Below are 21,297 nucleotides of genomic sequence, written 5' to 3'. Positions count from 1 at the left end.
ATTTCACAGGTGAATGGGTAGGGGTACATTGTACCCCATACTCATTCACATAGGGTGGGGGGCCGGTATCCGGGGGCCCCCTTATTAAAGGGGGCTCCCGGATTCCGATAAGCCCCCCGCCCGCAGACCCCGACAACCAACGGCCAGGGTTGTCGGGAAGAGGCCCTTGTCCTCATCAACATGGGGACAAGGTGCTTTGGGGTGGGGGGGGCCGCGCGGCCCCCCTTCCCCAATCACCCCCCATGTTGAGGGCACGCGGCCTGGTACGGCTCAGGAGGGGGGGCGCGCTCGCTCGCCCCCCTTTCCTGGCCGGCCGGGTAGCGTGCTCGGACAAGGGTCTGGTGTGGACTTTGGGGGAACCCCCACGCCGATTTTTTTCGGCGTTGGGGTTCCCCTTTAAGCCCATTCCAGGCGGCGGAGCCCGCGACGTCTCCTTCGCGGGCCCCGCCTACCTGTACACGCGCTCGAAATGGGCGGATTTGCCTCCGCCTTACGTGGGCGAGTCCGTTCATTTCAAAAGTTGAGCGGACTGTTTGGCAAACAGTTCGTTGAAACAGTCCGCTCGTGTGTGGGCAAGTCCGCTCATGCAAATTTTGAGCGGACTGTTTGCCGAAACTGTTTGACGAACAAGGTTGGGCAAACAGTCCGCGCGTGTGTACGCGGCCTAAGGAAAATAAGTTACCAAGACGGGAACAAACCCACAAAATACCTGGCTAATAGACTCCAAAAGAAAAAAGCTATTAACTATATCGAGAAAATTCAAACAGAGCATGGGGACTTGGTGCATACGTCAAAGGAGGTCGGAGAAACATTCAAAAAATACTATGCGAGATTATACGCTATAAAAAATAAGAAGCCCGAAAAAGGGGGGGATATAAACAAAATAGACAGATACCTTAATAACGCGAGACTCCCCCAGATAGGGGAAATAGATCAAGAGAAGCTAGAAAGTCCCATAACGGTTTCTGAAATAAATAACGCACTGGCAGAGTCAGCATTAGGGAAGAGCCCAGGACCTGACGGATTAACAATCTACTATTATAAAAGGTTCAAGGAAATTCTGGTGCCGGAACTTTGTCGGTATATGAATGGAATTGGAGAAAAATATGATATAAGTAGAGAGGCATTGTTTGCTTCTATTACTGTCATATTAAAGGAAGGGAAAGACAAGACTAAGTGTGCCAGTTTTAGACCAATCTCACTCTTAAATGTAGATACTAAACTATTTGCAAAGGTACTAGCAAATAGAATGAAGACAGTAATGAACTTCCTGGTACACCCTGACCAGGTGGGGTTTGTGCCCGGCCGCGAGGGAAAAGATAATGGGGTTAGAACCTTATTATTGCTATCTCAAAGGGAGAAGACGGAACCCCCGGCTTTACTATTGTCAACAGATGCCCAAAAAGCTTTCGATAGGGTGGACTGGGGATTTATGTTTCAGACAATAGGAAAAATGGGTATTGGCCCAAGGATGTATCAACATCCCACTGCGACTGTAAACATCAATGGGTTGCCCTCCCCTCCCTTTGAGATGGAAAATGGAACTAGACAGGGCTGTCCGCTCTCGCCCCTTCTTTTCGTGCTCTCATTGGAACCTCTACTCTCGACGATCAGAAATAACCCAGAAATAACGGGAATTATGGCGGGACAGGAGGAGCACAAACTTGCTGCATATGCAGATGATGTGCTATTTTACATCAGCAACCCTCAAAGTTCATTAATAAAAGTTATAGAGGCCCTTGACGAATATGGTAAAATATCAAATTTTAAGATAAATCAAACAAAATCGGAAATCCTTAATATAAACGTTAGCAAACAGGAAGAACAAATAATTCAGGGAAAATGTAGATTTAAGTGGGCAAAAGAACTGAAATACTTAGGAATAAAACTAGCACGAACGCTGGATAAGATGTTCCACTTGAATTACATCCCATTATTAAATGAAATTAAAGCGGAACTTAGGAAGGTAGCTAATGGATCCATTTCCTGGCTTGGCCGAATAAATGTATTTAAAATGTTCATCCTCCCCAAAATATTATATAAATTTCAGATGTTGCCAATCAATATACCCTCCAGTTATTTTTTAAGATTAAATTGGCTAATGAGCAAATATATATGGAATAATAAAAAACCTAGGATCTCCCACAGGGTATTAAAACAGGAGAAAAGGAAAGGGGGGCTGGCAGTTCCGGATTTGTACCACTATTACCAAGCAATCTTATTGTCTAGAATAGTCGAATGGGTAAGGGGAAAAAGGTATGAAAAAAGGTGGGTGAATCTTGAATGTATATATAGCAAGGCACGACTCGGGGAGATAGTGTGGAGTCCCCCAAAATATAGGGCACTGGATATAGCTACAAATGAGTTGACACGGATGGCACTTAAGACGTGGGATGGGGCATATAAAAGATTAAATGGACACTATAACTCACCGATGATAGTTTTAAGGGAGAATGAGTATTTTCCCCCAGGTAAAAGAGAGATAGCGGGGAACTGGATAAAAAAAGAAGGGGCACTATTAAATGATATAATCAGAAACGGGAAATTAATTTCACTTGAAGAATTAGTACGCACCGGATTTATGGTGAATGATAGATGGCGATATCTCCAACTGGCTCACTTTATACAAAGATTGCCCCAGCCACCTAGAGTGGAAAATGAATTTACGGGGTTAGAGAAACTCTGTAAGGCAGCTCAGAGTAAAGGTATAATATCAAGGCTATACAAACTGTTGATATTGGCCAGCCAGAGGGAGATACCGCCTTACATAAAAAAATGGGAGCACGAATTAGGGTCACAAATAAATCAAGAGATGATAAATAAAATACTGAAAATAACACATAGCTCGGCAATAGACAACAAGACCGCCAAGATGAATTACAAACTCATCTCGCGGTGGTACAACACACCAGATAAAATGGTGAAATACCAACAAGGAAGAACGGCGGAGTGCTGGCGGGGGTGTAAAGCCATAGGAACAATGACACACATATGGTGGGGTTGCGCAAAAATTAAGACATATTGGGAGGAGATCCTTCAAAGGATAAAGGAAATAACCCAAACAACTATAAAACTGGACCCCTGGATAGTGCTTTTTCACGGGACTGAGGGGGGAGTTAAACAATATCGGGATACAATTATTCCACATCTTCTAAATGCCGCAAAAAAACTGATTCCCAGGAAATGGTATGAGGTCGAATGCCCAACGATATGGGAATGGGTAGACGCGGTGGAGGGAATATTTAATTGTGAAAGTATAGGCATGAATGATGAAGATGAAAGAATAGCATTTGCAAAAAAATGGAAAGGATGGAAAAAGTTTAAACAGAACTGGAGCTACGCAGTACAGCTAAGACCAAAAAGATAGGATTTAGAGGAGGATGCTTAGAAGAGGAATACTACTGACATCACGGGGCGGGAGGGGGAGGGGCGAGTTGGGTAGAGGGTAGATTATTAGAAAATAGGAGGGGTGACGTAATATATGTTATATTTTAAACGATAAAGAAATAAAGTTATAAAAGAGATTTATCCCAACTTACAAAAAAAAAAAAAAAAAAAAAAGTGGGAGTAAAGAAACCTGCTACAATGATGTGAAAATAAATAAGAGACAGCGATGAACGTAAAGTTGATTCTAGTCTCCTTGAGGATTCGCTGATGTGGCAAAAAAAAAAAAAAAAAAAAAAAAATAACTGTTATCATGTGTCAGACTGGTGTGTTGGGGGCGGGGCAAAAATATTTTATTCTATTTTATTTTATCCAATTCGGCTCCAGAGCAATTGTTTTTTTTTTTTTTTTCGCACACATGTAAAAATCTTAATTTTTGGCAATAAAATGACTTGAATCCCCCCAGAACATTATATATTTTCTGAAAGCAGAGGCCCTGTAGAATAAAAAGGTGATAATTGCAAATTTTGGTGTCATAGGATATTTGCGCAACTGTTTATTAAACGCAAATTTTCCAGAAAAAGGTATAAATTTTAGTGCAAAACCGCGTCCTATAATTCCCGTTTTTTGATTAAAATATAAAAGATGAGGTTGCACTCATTAAATAGATTACAGACCTTTCACACTTTAAAATTGCGTGCGCCGGCAATATCGCCAAAAACTATGGTGTCCAAAAAAACACCACGGGTGATGTTTTATAAAGCTTTTACAGCTCATCAATTTAGAGTTACAGTGCCTGGAAAAAGTATTCACACCCCTTGAAATGTTCCACATTTTGAGATGTTACAACAGGGCCAGACTGGCCTACCGGGATACCGGGTCCTTTGCCGGTAGGCTGCCGGCCCTGGGGCCGCTTTGAGCTACGCAGTGGCTGCAGCGTAGCTCAAAGCGGAGCCCCGCTGTGTCACGGAGCTCAGTGTGAAAGGTTCAGTCGCACTGTGAGAAAAGTCCCGCCCTCCTCCTAGACCAGCTCGTGTGATAGGTGCAGTGTTCTGTCTATCACATGAGCTGGTCTAAGATGGGGGGGCAGGACTTTTGTCACAACGCAACTGAACCTTTCACACAGCAATGAGGGGCACAGTAAGGCTGCAATGATGGGCATGGAGAGGTGGCAATGATGGGCACAGTAACGCTGCAATGATGGGAATGGTGAGGCAGCAATGATGGGCACAGTAAGGCTGCAATGATGGGCATGCTGAGGTGGCAATGCTGGGTACAGTAAGGCTGCAATGATAGGCATGCTGAGGCAGCAATGATGGGCACAGTAAGGCTGCAATGATGGGCATGGTGAGGTGAAATGATGGGCATGCTGAGGCGGCAATGATGGGCACAGTAAGGACTCAATGATGGGCATGGTGAGGTGGCAATGATGGGCACAGTAAGGCTGTAATGGTGGGCACGGTGATGCTACATTGATTGGCACAGTGAGGCGGCAATGATTGGCAAAGTACGGCTTCAATGATGGGCACAGTGAGGCTACATTGATTGGCACGGTAAGGTGGCAATGATGAGCACAGTGAGGCTGCATTGATTTCTTGTACCATGTCTGCAATCTCTGACCATCTCCTGTATCATGTCTGCATTCTCTTACCATCTTTAGTATCATGTCCTCAGTCTCTAATCATCTCCTGTACCATGCCCACAGCCTCTGACCATCTCCTGTACTATGCCCTCAGCCTCCAACCATCTCTTGTAGCATGTCCGCAACTTCTGACCTTCTCTTGTCTTATATCATGTCTGTAGTCTCTGAGGGAGCCTGGAGAGGAGCCAAGAGTGGGAGCACCGCCAGGATGGGGTTCATGGGATTAGTCAGATGTGTGTGAACTGTGGAGAGGGGACTATAGGAAAACCAGAGCCACCAAGCTGTAGCCGACTGACTGAGCCCTGCACAGTGCACCTGAGAGGAGGTCAGTGACAGCACCACCAAGCCAGTCTGAGGGGGGTCACTGATGTAAGGGGGGAGTGAATACAGTAATGTAAAGGGGCACTGATATAAAGGTTTCCCCCTTAGATCAGTACCCCCCTTACCTTAGTGTATTCTTTCTGCGGAAGGTCCTCTCTGGTCACCAGACTGGGGTGGAGGTTCACCTTCTAGCAGGACAACGACCCTAAACATAATACAGCCAGAGCTACAATGGAATGGTTTAGGTCAAAGCATATTCATGTGTTAGAATGGCCCAGTCACAGTCCAGACCTAAATCCAATTGAGAATCTGTGGCAAGACTTGAAAATTGCTGTTCACAGACGCTCTCCATCCAATCTGACAGAACTTGGACAATTTTGCAAAAAAATATTTCCCTCTCTAGATGTGCAAAGCTGGTAGAGACATCCCCAAAAAGATTTGCAGCTGTAATTGCAGAGAAAGGCGGTTCTACAAAGTATTGACTCGCCATACAAATGTACCCCCCACTTTTCACATATTTATTTGGAAAAAAATTGGAAAACCATTTATCATTTTCCTTCCACTTCACAATTATGTGCCACTTTGTGTTGGTCTATCACATAAAATCCCAATAAAATACATTTATGTTTTTGGTTGTAACATGACAAAATGTGGAAAATTTCTGGGGGTATGAATACTTATTCAAGGCACTGTACCTAGGAGCCCTTGTGCTAGAATTAGTTTGTGGCAATATGTCACATGTGTGGTGCGACCGCGGTTGACATACACGTGCGTACCCTGGGCTTGTGTGTGAGGGGTAACGGGGGTTTCGGCTATATTTTATATATATATATATATATATATATATATATATATATATATATATATATATATATATATATATAAAAAAATTTTTTTTTTTGTTTGCCATCACAAGGTGGTAATAAACCCCTATGTGATAGCATTGGGCAAGTGTCAGGCATGGAGACATTAGGGTCCAATTTCTTCCCTGCCCTTCATACCATCTAACCAAGCACAGAACCCTTATTCCAGCAAACCCTGTGATTTTATGCTAACAGGTTCCCTTATATGGATACTGTTCACATGTGATCCTGATGAAGATGTTTGACGACTCGAAACGCGCTGAGATGAATGTGGAAATGAAAAAAAAGATCTGCAAACCCTACCTCAGAAATATTGGATATGGTGCTATACATGTTTTGTTTTACATTTGTATAATAAACTTTATGATTTTATAAATCTATTTTTGTGTAGTGCTATTTACTATATGCCTCAAAAAAAAAAAAAGTCCACTGCTACAAAAATTATTTTGTTCCATATGTACCATTCAGGATGTGGGCATATAGGACAGAGAACCTCTATCCAAGTTGTATGGAGACCATTATTATTAAAAAAAAATGTTGACATCCAGTGTTGGTAAGCAAGTTTTTCTGTTATACTCTATTATGTTTTATTCTATTCTTTTATTTTCTATTCTGTTCTGTTTTAGTCTATTCTACAGTTTTATTTTATTCTGTTCTATTCTGTTTTTTTATATTCGGTTCTATTATTTTCTTATTTATTCTATTCTAATCTGCTGTATTCTGTTTGCAGGTGAGCATTTACTGCATAGCACCAACAAGGCGTGGGTGAGCAAAATTCTCTAACCCTGTTAGAAAATATGTAGAAGATGGCCAATCATCCGGGAGTATGCCCAGAAGAGCTCATTCGGGGTCAGGGGTTATTTGGATTAAGCAAAGACCTGAAAGTGTTTAAAAGACCGCTGTCCAGTATCAAAATAATTTGGGACATCTCCATAATGTATGCATAATGCCGCGTACACACGTATCACACTATCCGGCTGACTTAGTCTGGCGGACTATCCACCGTACTTTTGAAATGAATGGACTCACACGCGGAAGAAAGTCCGCTCATTTTGAGCGCGGCTCCAGGAAGCCGGGACCAGCGAAAGAAGCATCGCTGGCCCCGTCACCTGGTATGGACTTAAAGGGGAATCCCTACGTCGAAAAAATCCATATCAGACCCTTATCCAAGCACGCTACCCGGCCGGCCAGGAAAGGGGGTGGGGACAAGCGAGCGCCCCCCCCCCTTCTGAGCCATACATCCACATAGGGTGGGGGCCCGGGATCCGGGGGCCCCCTTATTAACAGGATCTCACGGATTCTGATAAGGGGGGCCGCGCGGCCCCCCTTCCCCAAGGCACCCCCCATGTTGAGGGCATGCGGCCTGGTACGGCTCAGGAGGGGGGGAGCTCGCTCGTCCCCACCCCCTTTTCTGGCCGGCTGGGTAGCGTGCTCGGATAAGGGTCTGATATGGACCTAGCGGGGGACCCCCACGCCATTTTTTCAGCGTAGGGATTCCTCTTTAATTCCATACCAGGTGACGGGGCCAGCGACGCCTCCTTCACTGGTCCCGGTTACCTGGAGACGCGCTCAAAATGAACGGACTTTTCTCCGGGCGGGAAAAGTCTGTTCATTTCAAAAGTACGGCGGACTGGCACACACACGGTCATACTGTCCACCGAAATGCGAGTCCGGCGGACAGATTGGTGTGCAAAACTCCAATCTTAGTCCACCAGACTTTTGGGTAAAAAAGGTCCGCCGGAGCCTACACACGGGCGGATTGTCCGACGGACTTTTCCACCGGATTGTTTGATCGTGTGTATGCGCCATTAGAGTTCCCGTAACCAGGGCTGCTGACCCTCCTGTACAGAACCCGGACCCATAAGTTCAACAGGGGGGCCTGAGTAGCTGACCAGCAGGGTGATGGGGATCCTGGGTAGGTGGAAGGAGCTATAGGTGCTGTTGGGAGGGTTGGCATTTACTGGAACCAATTCCCTGTAGTTCTCCATTAAAGCAACTGAAAGCCAACTTCTCCTTCTCGCCCTCCATCAAGCTTTCACCTGCTCCAGGTGGGAATTTTCGGGTGAGCAAAATTTTCTGTGAAGAAGATGGCCAATCATCCGGGAGTATGCCCGGAAGAGCTTATTTGGGGTCAAGGGCTAATTGGATCGAGCAAAGATCAGAAAGAGTTTGAAAGACAACTGTCCAGTATAAAAATAATTTAGGACGTCTTTATAACCTATGCACTAGACTAACCTTTGTATCCGTATTCAGATCTGTTGATAAGGGGGTAACGCTGGCCTTGCTGTATGGGGCCCAGAACCCATCAGTTCAACAGGTGGACCTGGGCAGCTGACCAGCAGAGTGATTGGGATCCCGGGTAGGTGGAAGGGGATATAAGTGCAGTTGGGAGGGTTGGCAGTTGCTGGAATTAATCCCCTGTAGATCTCGATTAAAGCAGCTGAAAGCCAACTTCTCCTCCACGCCCTCTTGCAAGCTTTCAGCTGCTGCAGGTGGGAACTACAGGGAATCGGTTCCAGTAAATGTCACCATTGTGGAAAAGTTGGAAGTTAGGGGATAGTTTTCTGGGATAAGAAGAACCGGGTGAGCAAAAAGGGATGGGGCTATAGGTACGATTGGGGGGGGGGGGGGGAGTTACTGGAACCAATCCCCTGTAATTTTCCCCTGAAGCAGCTGAAAGCTAACGTCTCCTCCTCGCCCTCTTGCCAGCTTTCAGCTACAAATTTAAGACATCTCCATTATACGTGTACTAGAGTACTCATATTCAGGGCTGCTGCTGATAAGGGGGTACAGCTGGACTTCCCGTACGTGGCCCAGGCCCCATCAGTTTAACAGGGGGACCTAGGAAGCTGGCCAGCAGGGTAAAAGGGATGCTGGGTGTAAGAGAATGTATAAAACAATTCTTTCTAGATTTCCCTATGTTTTGTTATGTTATGCTAAATATGTATATATGAGTTTGTAGCAAGACCCATCTCTATTTTACATAGAATTAAGAGTTTGACTGTTTTTTGTGGTTAAGCCACAGGCTACAGTATATCTTTATCTGTAGGCAAACATCTGTTTCTCTCCTACATGAGACTTTATCTTGTGGTTTGTGGTTTAAGACATAGCCTAAGAATAAGTTTCCTGTCCTAACTGTAAAATACGCTATTGAGAATATGTATTTTCAGAAAGGAAGCAGATGTTTGCTAGAGATGAGTGGTGTCTTATTCTGATAACATACAGGAAGTCCCTCCTGGCACCTACCTTTTTCCTTTTGTATCTGCATAAATACCGTGTATTTTGTGCTCAATAAACCAGACAACTGTTGAAACAATTAGCAATTGTTTACGTGTGTTTTCGATGGGTGTCTCTCAGATCTGAATGGGTCATTGAAGGTTATCCTACATTACCTAAGAGTACACCTGGGTGGTTATATTACCTGTTCCCACTATACTGGGTAGGAAAAAGGGGTTATAAGTCCAGTTGGGAAGGGGGAGGGGGGTTACTGGAACCAATTCCCTGTAGTTCTTCATTGAAGCAGCTGAAAGACAACTTTTCCTCGTCACCCTCCTTGCCAGCTTTCAGCTGCTGCAGGTGGGAACTACAGGGGATCAGTTCCAGTAAATGCCCCCTCGCTGAACCAATCTCCCCCTATCCCTCTGCTGTCCAGGTATCACAGTACCGATCACTTACTGTGTTAATGTTTAACTGAATCATAGTAAACTGTGTTTGCTATGTATCCGTTTGTGAATGAACGGGAAGCCTCTGTACAGAGCGCCTCCTGTTCATTGGCCACAGGTAGCGCTGTCATCACTGGCAAGTGGAAGAATGCAGTTCAGCTGAGCGCATTGAGTGGCACTTTTCTCGGAACCAGTCCAGTGGGAGTGTAGTCCTGCTGTGCACTCTGGGAGAGGGTACTTAAGGTACTGATATCACGTGTTTCTGGGTTCCGGTCCAGAAGATGTTTCTGTCTGTTTGGTCCTGGTCCTCCTGACCAGCCCCCATGGCTCTCATGGCCTGGGGTGTGCGGATGCATCCAATCCCGAGTCTCAGAGCTGGCTAGCCCGAGGCAAAGTAACTGGAGGGAGGATTCGGAGGTGGTCCAGTGCCATCTCATCTGTGGAGAGGCCCAGCAACTGAGGAAGCAACCAGGGGAGGACTCTTCGGGAGAGGGCCACGCTGAAGGTTGGCTTCTCAGAAAGAGCCTAGAGGCTTAGTTGAAAGACCCCAAGTGAATCTACACTCGTATGGTATCGCCAGACCAGCTGCAAGACTGGTACCATATGAGGGCTCTCTAAATGTATCTACATCCTTCAGTTTACTACAAGTGTTCTACAACAAGTCTGTGGCAGAGGCTTCGCTCTATCTGAACACTCTATCCGCTGCTAGGCCTAGTGAGAGGAGGTCTATCTGGTAGCTGTGAGAATCCACTTGTGAGTGGCTATGCTCTGGATTTCTATCGCCAGAGACTTCCTATTTTGAGTAGTTCTAAGAGTACCTGAGCTTTCTACCTAAACCCTCTAACCCTCATTAAGAGACTGTGTTTTGTCTACTGTTTTTTTGCAAATAAAAATCCCAAAAGCGTATCCAGTGACAGTTTCTACAATTCTTTGGGCCATCTACCTCAGGAAACCCCTAGACCAGGGATATGCAATTAGCGGACCTCCAGCTGTTCCAGAACTACAAGTCCCATGAGGCATAGCAAGACTCTGACAGTCACAGGCATGACACCCAGAGGCAGAGGCATGATGGGACTTGCAGTTTTGCAACAGCTGGAGGTCTGCTAATTGCATATCCCTGCCCTAGACGTACACGAGGTCAAGAAGGTAACGGTAAGCCCAGCAATTCAGCCGCTCCTTTGGGGGTCAGTGCTACACATCAACCATTCCTTTGGTTTAATGTATAGAAGAAATTAACGAACGCACCAACAAGTGGCTATAAGAGTATAAAAAAAAAACCCAATGTATTCTGTAGCTTTTATATTCTCCACAAGGGGGCGATCTTACTTCTTGTCAGTGGAACGTAACAGACAGGAAGTGATAGGAGGGGTAAGCAGGTGTAGGAAGTGATGTCACATGTAAACAGGAAGTTCTGGGTTAGAGGCGAGGTGGGAGAAAGTAGAGAGGAGTTGTTACTGGAACTGGCAGCAGAGGAGGTAATAAGATCTTATTTTATATTTACACCCAGTAACCCCCCCCCCCCCCGTCATGTCCGTCCTCTTCCTCCATAGTCACTGTGACGTCTTTTATCTCCAACAGATGATGATATACACTTATTGTAAAACATTAATAAATAAAACGATTGTATTCCTGTATATAACTCTGACCGATACTGTAGTGCTGTACAGAGAACACTGAGCCAGTCACATCACTCTTATCTCTATTAATAAAACACAGACCTGACAGGAGAGGTGAGGAGGATTCTGGGAGGTCACATGACATCACTCTTATCTCTATTAATAAAACAAAGACCTGACCGGAGAGGTGAAGAGGATTCTGGGAGTTCACATGGTGTCTTATCTCAATTCATAAATTATTATTATTATACATGATTTATATAGCGCCAACAGTTTACGCAGCACTTTACAATGTATGGGGGGGGGAACAATCACCCACCTACCTTTTTAAATATTAACCACTTCCCGACCGCCGCACGACGATGTACGTCGACAGAATGGCACGGGCAGGCATAAGGGCTTACATGTACGTCCTTGCCTGCCTGCGGGTCGGGGGCCCGATCGGGCCCCCGCCCGGTGCCTGCGGCAGTCGGTATTCGTTCGGGAGCGATCCCGGACGAGGGGACGGCCATTCATTCATGGCCACCCCCTCGCGATCGCTCCCGACGAATGAAAATCCTCCGTGACATCACTTCCTCTCCTGTAATGTAAACACAGGAGAGGAAGTGATGTAATCTCTCCTCCGTGTCGGTATTTTTCGTTCCGACACCGAGGAGAGAGGATCGGTGAGTTGCACCAACACGACACTACACAGTAGAACATGCCAGGCACACTCACACCCCCCCGATCACCCCCCCAATTACCCCTGCCCCCCAGTCACAGTGACACCAATGTCATTTTTTATTTTTTTTTGCATTGGTGTCATTTGTGACTGTAATAACTGTTAGGGCAGTTAGGGTTAGCCCCCTTTAGTTCTAATGTACCCCCCTAACCCCCCAATAAAGGTTTAACCCCGTGATCACCCCCCGTCGCCAGTGTCACTAAGGCTGGGTTCACATTGCAGCGGTTTATGAGAACGAATGTGATTCGCACTGCACTGCAGTGCAAATCACATCCGATCTCTGTGCGATTCGAGTTCAGCCATACAGATAGTATGGCTGAATTCGCATCGCACCCGCCGCAAATTCGCACGGGACCCTTTTTTTGGCCCGCAGCAGAATCGGATTGCATGGGTGTTCACACCATGCGATCCGAGTTTGCAGATCGCACTGCGATATGCGAACTGATCTGGGGGTGTCATTAACATTTCACTGACACTCCCAGCAGTTCGCATAGGGCAGTGTGAACTGCCGCCGGGAGGCATGCGATGCGGGAACCCGCCGCGGATTCGTGGCGTTCCCGCATCGCTCCAGTGTGAACCCAGCCTAATAAGCGATCGTTTTTCTGATCGCTGTATTAGTGTCACAGGTGACGCTAGTTAGGCAGGTAGGTATTTAGGTTCGCCGCAGCTTTTTATAGCGCCAGGGACCCCCATATACTACCGCATAAAGCCCCCTGATTGCCCCCTAGTTAACCCTTTCATCAGTGATCACCATATAACTGTTATAGGTGACGCTGGTTGGTTAGTTATTTTTTTATAGTTTCAGGGCACCCGCCATTTATTACCTAATAAAGGTTTAACCCCCTGATCACCCGGCGGGTGTCATTTGTGACTGTAATAACTGTTAGGGCAGTTAGGGTTAGCCCCCTTTAGTTCTAAGGTACCCCCCTAACCCCCCCAATAAAGGTTTAACCCCGTGATCACCCCCCGTCGCCAGTGTCACTAAGGCTGGGTTCACATTGCAGCGGTTTATGAGAACGGATGTGATTCGCACCGCACTGCAGTGCAAATCACATCCGATCTCTGTGCGATTCGAGTTCAGCCATACAGATAGTATGGCTGAATTCGCGTTGCACCCGCCGCACCCGCTGCAAACTCGCACAGGACCCTTTTTTTGGTCCGCAGCAGAATCGGATCGCATGGGTGTTCACACCATGCGATCCGAGTTTGCAGATCGCACTGCGATATGCGAACTGATCTGGGGGTGTCATTAACATTTCACTGACACTCCCAGCAGTTCGCATAGGGCAGTGTGAACTGCCGCCGGGAGGCATGCGATGCGGGAACCCGCCGCGGATTTGTGGTGTTCCCGCATCGCTCCAGTGTGAACCCAGCCTAATAAGCGGTCATTTTTCTGATCGCTGTATTAGTGTCACAGGTGACGCTAGTTAGGCAGGTAGGTATTTAGGTTCGCCGCAGCTTTTTATAGCGCCAGGGACCCCCATATACTACTGCATAAAGCCCCCTGATTGCCCCCTAGTTAACCCTTTCATCAGTGATCACCATATAACTGTTACAGGTGACGCTGGTTGGTTAGTTATTTTTTTATAGTTTCAGGGCACCCGCCATTTATTACCTAGTCTCACTAGTGTACCCCTAAATTTAGGGGTGTCTACTTTCCAAAATGGGGTCATTGGGGGGGGGGGTTGTGCCATCTTGGCATTTTATGGCCTTCAAAACTGTAACGCCCTTAGAAAGCCTGAAGGCGGTGCTTGGTTTTCGGGGCCCCGTACGCGGCTAGGCTCCCAAAAAGTCCCACATATGTGGTATCCCCGTACTCAGGAGAAGCAGCAGAATTTATTTTGGGGTGTCATTTCACATATGCCCATGGCATGCGTGAGCAATATATCATTTAGTGACAACTTTGTGAAAAAAAAAAAAAAAAAAAAGTTTGTAATTTTCCCGCAACTTGTGGCAAAATATAAAATATTCCATGGACTCAACATGCCTCTCAGCAAATAGCTTGGGGTGTCTACTTTCTAAAATGGGGTCATTTGTCGGGGTTTTGTGCCATCTTGGCATTTTATGGCCTTCAAAACTGTAATAGGTAGTGAGGAGTGAAGTCAAATATTTACGCCCTTAGAAAACCTGAAGGCGGTTCTTGGATTTCGGGGCCCCGTACGCGGCTAGGCTCCCAAAAAGTCCCACATATGTGGTATCCCCGTACTCAGGAGAAGCAGCAGAATTTATTTTGGGGTGTCATTTCACATACGCCCATAGCATGTGTGAGCAATATATCATTTAGTGACAACTTTGTGTAAAAAAAATATTTTTTTTTTGTCATTATTCAATCGCTTGAGGCAAAAAAATAAAATATTCAATGGGCTCAACATGCCACTTATCAATTTCCTTAGGGGGTCTACTTTCCAAAATGGGGTCATTTGGGGGGGTTTTGTACTGCCCTGCCATTTTAGCACCTCAAGAAATGAGATAGGCAGTCATAAACTAAAAGCTGCGTAAATTCCAGAAAACGTACCTTAGTTTGTAGATGTGACAACTTTTGCGCAAACCAATAAATATACAATGATTGACTTTTTTTTTACCAAAGACATGTGGCTGAATACATTTTGGCCTAAATGTATGACTAAAATTGAGTTTATTGGATTTTTCTAATAACAAAAAGTAGAAAATATCATTTTTTTTCAAAATTTTCGGTCTTTTTACGTTTATATCGCAAAAAATAAAAATCGCAGAGGCAATCAAATACCATCAAAAGAAAGCTCTATTTGTGGGAAGAAAAGGACGCAAATTTTGTTTGGGTACAACATTGCATGACCGCGCAATTACCAGTTAAAGCAGCGCAGTGCCAAATTGTAAAAAGACCTCTGGTCATTTACCAGCAAAATGGTCCGGTCTGAAAGTGGTTAAACTATGTGTTTTAGCCCATACCAGAAGGGGAACCGGTGTTAGAGCTCGGATATTAATAATTATACAATATTTGGCAGCACCTGGTTTTAGCTCCCCAATTCTGGGACATTATCCAGTAACAGACAAGGGATGTGTCTGGATGGTGACTGTATCATTGTGTGTGTCAGGTTCCTATAAGGTGTCAGGATATCACTGTCTATTTCTCCAAAGGTAATAACTGTGGGGGTGAGCCGATGGAGAAAATGAAAATACAGTTGTTAGGTGTGGGTAGGGTAGGCTTCTCTGAAGAGAAGCCTTGAAGCCGGAGACAATTCTGACAATTATCCTGATTAGCAAGTCAAAAAAAAGGATGGTATTTATAATTCCTTGTCTGCAGGTCTAAAGCTAAACAAAACCAGTTCAGAAACAAAACAAACTCAAACAGAGAGAAGGGAATTTCAGAAGGCCAAAATGGTCCAGGAACCTGGAAAATGCAGCAAATTATAGTGTGATCTATTAGTTCTTAAATGTACAACAACCCTTCTAATGCATACTTTCTTTGACCAAAGTTATCTGTCAAGATGGAGACCTGTATAGATCAAATAGCGACACAAATGAAGATGGAGGAGGACCGGAGTCACATGACTGAGAAAATTCTAAACTTCACCCTGAAGATCATCTACCTGCTGACTGGAGAGGTGAGGAGGATTCTGGGAGGTCACATGACATCACTCTTATCTCTATTAATAAAACACAGACCTGATCGGAGAGGTGAGGAGGATTCTGGGAGGTCACATGACATCACTCTTATCTCTATTAATAAAATACAGACCTGACCGGAGAGGTGTGGAGGATTCTGGGAGGATCTCATAACATTACCCTTGTTCTTTCAGAGTTTTCCTCCTGTAAAGTCTGGTGACAAGGTGACCATCACTATCTCTCTATTTCACAACCTAAAACCTGAGAGACACAACATGCAGAAGATTCTAGAAGTCACCAAGAAGATGATGAAGCTGCTGACAGAAGATGTGAGCCATACTGGGAATTCTGGGACATTATCCATGGAGGACTGGGAGTATATAGAAGGACACAAGGATCTCTACAAGGACGTCATGATGGACAATCAGCCGTCCCTCACATCACCGGGTAAGAGGAGACTTTATTGTAAAGGAGAGAGCAGTACGGAGGCTCCACCTAGATCCCCCATCATCTGATAAACACATAGAAACAATGTATTCAGTCAGTGTGTGTGTTTCCTACAGATGGGTCCAGTAATGGGAACCCACCAGAGAGATGTCCCCGTCCTCTGTATTCCCGGGATTCCACACAGGAAGGTCACACCATCCCCCACCATCATCAGGTAGGTGGGACTAAGAAACCTGCTAAAAAGGTATTCTAACTAAAAAAAAAAAAAAAAAAAACATTCCTCAATGTAATCTCCTTTCACTTTTTCATAAATGTTTGCTATTCACTTTGGGGTTTAGGGTGAAGAATTAAAAGACACAAAAGTTGAAGTTAAAGTAGAAGAGGACGAGACATTGATAAGTGGAGATCAGCAGTCTATGGAGGAGGGAGGTCATCTGTATTCCCGGGATTCCACACAGGAAAGTCACACCATCCCCCACCATCATCAGGTAGGTGGGACTGAGAAACTAGAACTCAAAATGTTTCTAAACTATGATAGGATATTCTTCTATGTAATCTCTTGTTATTTGCAGTAATATTTCCAGATGTTATATTTTATCATCTTTGGGGTTTAGGGTGAAGAACTGAAAGACATCAAAGTTGAGACTAAAGAGGATGAAGAAGAGATGTTGGTGAGTGGAGATCAGCAGTCTATGGAGGAGGGGAAGATGATTATGAAAAGTAAACAGGAGGAATCTTCCCTAGATAAGGACACAAGTAAGTAATGAACATTAAATGCAGAGAGAATTCATATTTTAATTTTACTTTGTCATATAGTATATAACGTCATGTTCCCAACAAATGAGGAGGAGATACTGTACACCATATGAAAGGTCCATCTCCATTCCTCAATATAATGTCATGTTCCCTACAAATGAGGAGGAGATACTGTACACCATATGAAAGGTCCATCTCCATTGCTCAATATAACGTCATGTTCCCAACAAATGAGGAGGAGATACTGTACACCATATGAAAGGTCCATCTCCATTCCTCAATATAACGTCATGTTCCCAACAAATGAGGAGGAGATACTGTACACCATATGAAAGGTCCATCTTCATTCCTCAATATAATGTCATGTTCCCAACAAATGAGGAGGAGATACTGTACACCATATGAAAGGTCCATCTCAATTCCTCAATATAACGTCATGTTCCCAACAAATGAGGAGGAGATACTGTACACCATATGAAAGGTCCATCTCCATTCCTCAATATAATGTCATGTTCCCAACAAATGGGGAGGAGATACTGTACACCATATGAAAGGTCCATCTCCATTCCTCAATATAACGTCATGTTCCCTACAAATGAGGAAGAGATACTGTACACCATATGAAAGGTCCATCTCCATTCCTGTAACATCACATTGTCATGTTTCCAATAAATGAGTTGCAGGAAGTTCCATTTCTTAACCCTACAGTACAGGACACGGGACTTAGTTTTAACTGGGTTATATGCAGCTACCTTCAGGTAACAGGACACTGGGAGAAAAAAAAACTTCTCCCAGCAAGCCTCAGTTTTTGCAAATGTCTTCAGGTGATGGTTGTCTTCTACTGATTGAAAGCTACATCTCTCTTTGGATAAAAATGTTCTTAAAGTTTTTTCTATGAAGCTCTAGCTGCTCCATAGCCACTTTGGTTCCCTCATGCACCTTCCAGGATTGATTGACTCCTCGGCTGAGGCTTGGTGGACTTTGCCCAGGCCCCACCCAGACGAAGATGATATAGCCAGCTTGTAACATTAAAAACAAATGGCAAACACCACAACTTATAATTGGCCTTTGCAGAAAGGAGCGCATGCAATTTGATGCATCTAAAAAAATCTAAGAAAAATTCCCAGCTCACTTGCCAGCCTGCAACAAACTGAATTGACCCAAACTATCCATGTTAAAAATAGGAGTTTAGTTTGCACAAGTTTGGAAATATATCAGTAAGCGGCCAAGTCAGGGCACCCCAGTGTACTGCAGTCCTAACGCTATAATTCTTCCATTCAGAAACCTGAATGAATTGGAGCACATATACACTATATTGCCAAAAGTATTGGGACACCTGCCTTAACACGCACATGAACTTTAATGGCATCCTAGTCTTAGTCTGTAAGGTTCAGTACTGAGTTGGCCCACCCTTTGCAGCTTTAACAGCTTCAACTCTTCTGGGAAGGCCGTCCACAAGTTCTAGGAGTGTGTCTATGGGAATGTTTGACCATTCTTCCAGAAGTGCATTTGTGAGGTCAGGCACTGATGTTGGACGAAAAGGCTTGGCTCACAATGCTCTAATTCATCTCAAAGGTGTTCTATCAGGTTGAGGTCAAGACGCAGGCCAGTCAAGTTCCTCCACCCAAAATGGGGCTCATCTATGTCTTTATGGACCTTGCTTTGTGCACTGTTGCGCAGTCATGTTGGAACAAGAAGGGACCATCCCCAAACTGTTCCCACAAAGCTGGGAGCATGAAATCCATAACATCCAAAATGTCTTGGTATGCTGTTCCCTTCACTGGAATGAAGGGGCCAACCCCTGAAAAACAACCCCACACCACAATCCCCCCTCCCCCTTTACACAATGCAGTCCGGCAAGTGACATTCTCCTGACAACTGTCAAACCCAGACATGTCCATCGGATTGCCAGACAGAGGACTGTGATTTGTCACTCCACAGAACTGCTCTATAGTCCAGTGGCGGCATGCTTTGCATTGCGCTTTGTGATTCAAGGCTTGGATGCAGTTGGTTGGCCATGGAAACTGTGAGGCAAATTCACCTGAGACCACACTCTGGATCAATTTAAGAAGTTTTCTTTATTTGACTCGTACGAGTAGACAAGTTACAACAAAAGGACAGATATTTACCCATTGGTTCTGCTCTCTATGACCCGTGCAATAGGGCAGCATACATAGAGTTCAGCCTTATGGGCTCTGAAGTAACTGATCAATTTAATCTATTAATATTATTATCAGTTATGTATTACTTTGTTTAGTCCCTATAGTTTAGCTAGTCTATCTATACGCCAAGCACATGCTATCGTTAATATCACAATACTACCACCATTGGCTATGAAATCAATACACGGTCTAAGATCAATTAAATCTCATTTATTTCCCAAGGAAATAAGAAAGCTTACATAAGGTATCAATAAAGGTTACAAGAATACATAGCATACAATCAGAATACAATATAAGCAATACTTATAAGACCTTCGCAGCTAAGCCTCATGATGGAAGTGTGAGGCCGAGCTCATTGTTGCAACCCTTTTTGTTAAACATACCTCAGCCATACCACACCCTACTGCCAGTCCCATTTGCTTTGGACCAATCAGTGTTCACATGACAGCCCTCCTAAAATTACTGACTGTCCTGCCATACTTGGCTTCTGTGGCCAGTATTGCAGTCGATGTGCCCTGGGCCGTCTTCGTCATCAATCTCTTTGAAGCTTTGTGCATACCAGGTGGGCTGAAGATAACTCCTTTGCTATGCAGATTCTGCCACATTCCTCTACACATTCTAAACATGTGGGACTGCAAACATTAATATGGCTGAGTTCAGTTGTACCAACAGATGTGTAGAACTTTAGATATATAACGTTACTTCTTGTTCACTTCCAACAGGCTCCTATCTGACTTGTCTGTCTAACAATTGTAAACCTTGCATTTATATACCCTTTTTACAAGCCTTATCTTGGCCATCTCTCCTAGATATGATTGGTTGCTAAGATCTACGTCAATGTAACTAACCATAAATCTGACACTTGTACACTTGTCATACAACCAGACAAACTTATTAATTCCCAGAATTCCTACATGTTTATTAAAATGATTTATAAATGTATTTGTCTATGGCTTTACCCATTAAAATACTTGTATAGAGACAATATGGAGACAATATGGCACCCAGTCATGTTAAATCAAACCCTCCTTGTCCTGATAAGACTTCACCAACTCAAAGATAACAGATTTACGACTTTGGAAGAATGAACTTTCAATAACCCCACCTTATGTGTTATATGTCTCGCTATATAATCCTATATGTATGTAAAAATAAATATATACATATATTGGTTCTACAAAAAGGCAGTATATTGTATATACACACACGCACACACTTACACACACAAGCCAACTACTTTATTCAATATTGTCTAATTATTAATATATACATACACATCAGTGTTTTCTTATTCAATGTATTTTAACAGTTTTAATGAGGGCACAAGTAGACCTTTGTTTGACCCTGTCAAACTTAATGTACTGTACATAACTTTCCCATATTCCACATAATTATTTCTAAACCACCTGTATAAGACATTCTATCTTATCAGGCTGTAGTTCCACTTCTCTCCAAAAGTTTATTTTCTCATTAGTGAACTAAAAATAAACTATCTTATCTCTGTGATTTATATGCATTTCAAGTACTCAAGGACAAATGTAAATTGAAACTATTCTACTTCTAAGAAATCTTTTGCAAGCATGCATAAATGATTATAAAATAAGCATCTAATTTCTCTAAAAGAAACCCATTCCATGTAGCTCTCTACACACGGATATTGTGCTGAACTGAAGGCCACACAAAGATTGGAAGTCTGTAGCTACTGACTGTGCAGACAGTTGGCGATTTCTGCACACTGATTTTCAGCAATGCGCTGACCCCGCTCTGTCATTTTACGTGGCCTACCACTTCGTGGCAGAGTTGCTGTTGCTCCCAGTTGCTTCCACTTTGTTATCACAATTGACTGTGGAATATTTAGTAACCAGGAAATTTCACGGATGGACATAGGTGGCAACCTATCACGGTACCACGCTTGAATTCACTTAGCTCCTAAAAGCGACCCATTCTTTCACAAATGTTTGTAGAAATGGTCTGCATGCCTAGGTGCGTGATTTTATACACCTGTGGCCATGAAGGTGATTGGAACACCTGAACCCAATAATTTGGAGGGCTGTCCAATACTTTTGGCAATATAGTGTGTGTGTGTGTGTATGTATATATAATATATATATATATATATATATATATACACACATACA

At 44.1% G+C, this 21,297-nt stretch overlaps 2 protein-coding genes across 2 annotated transcripts in view; both read left to right on the top strand.

The window, feature by feature from the left end:
* Nucleotides 1-21,297, top strand: part of LOC143956186 (uncharacterized) — a 100,642-nt gene that overhangs the window by 35,545 nt on the left and 43,800 nt on the right. The gene's annotated exons all lie outside the window — the stretch shown is intronic.
* LOC143955409 (uncharacterized) lies at nt 1,640-17,005 on the top strand. The gene is made up of 4 exons (XM_077465461.1): nt 1,640-1,966; nt 16,321-16,455; nt 16,580-16,729; nt 16,856-17,005. Exons 1-4 carry the CDS (start codon nt 1,640-1,642, stop codon nt 17,003-17,005), a joined length of 762 nt encoding a protein of 253 aa, XP_077321587.1.

This window comes from Lithobates pipiens, unplaced genomic scaffold, assembly GCF_037356315.1.
Source record: "Lithobates pipiens isolate NorthernLeopardFrog02 unplaced genomic scaffold, aLitPip1_a1.2 Scaffold_35, whole genome shotgun sequence".
Classification (NCBI taxonomy): domain Eukaryota; kingdom Metazoa; phylum Chordata; class Amphibia; order Anura; family Ranidae; genus Lithobates; species Lithobates pipiens.
Note: the sequence above shows the minus strand (reverse complement) of the source record. Positions and strands in the feature narration are given on the sequence as shown.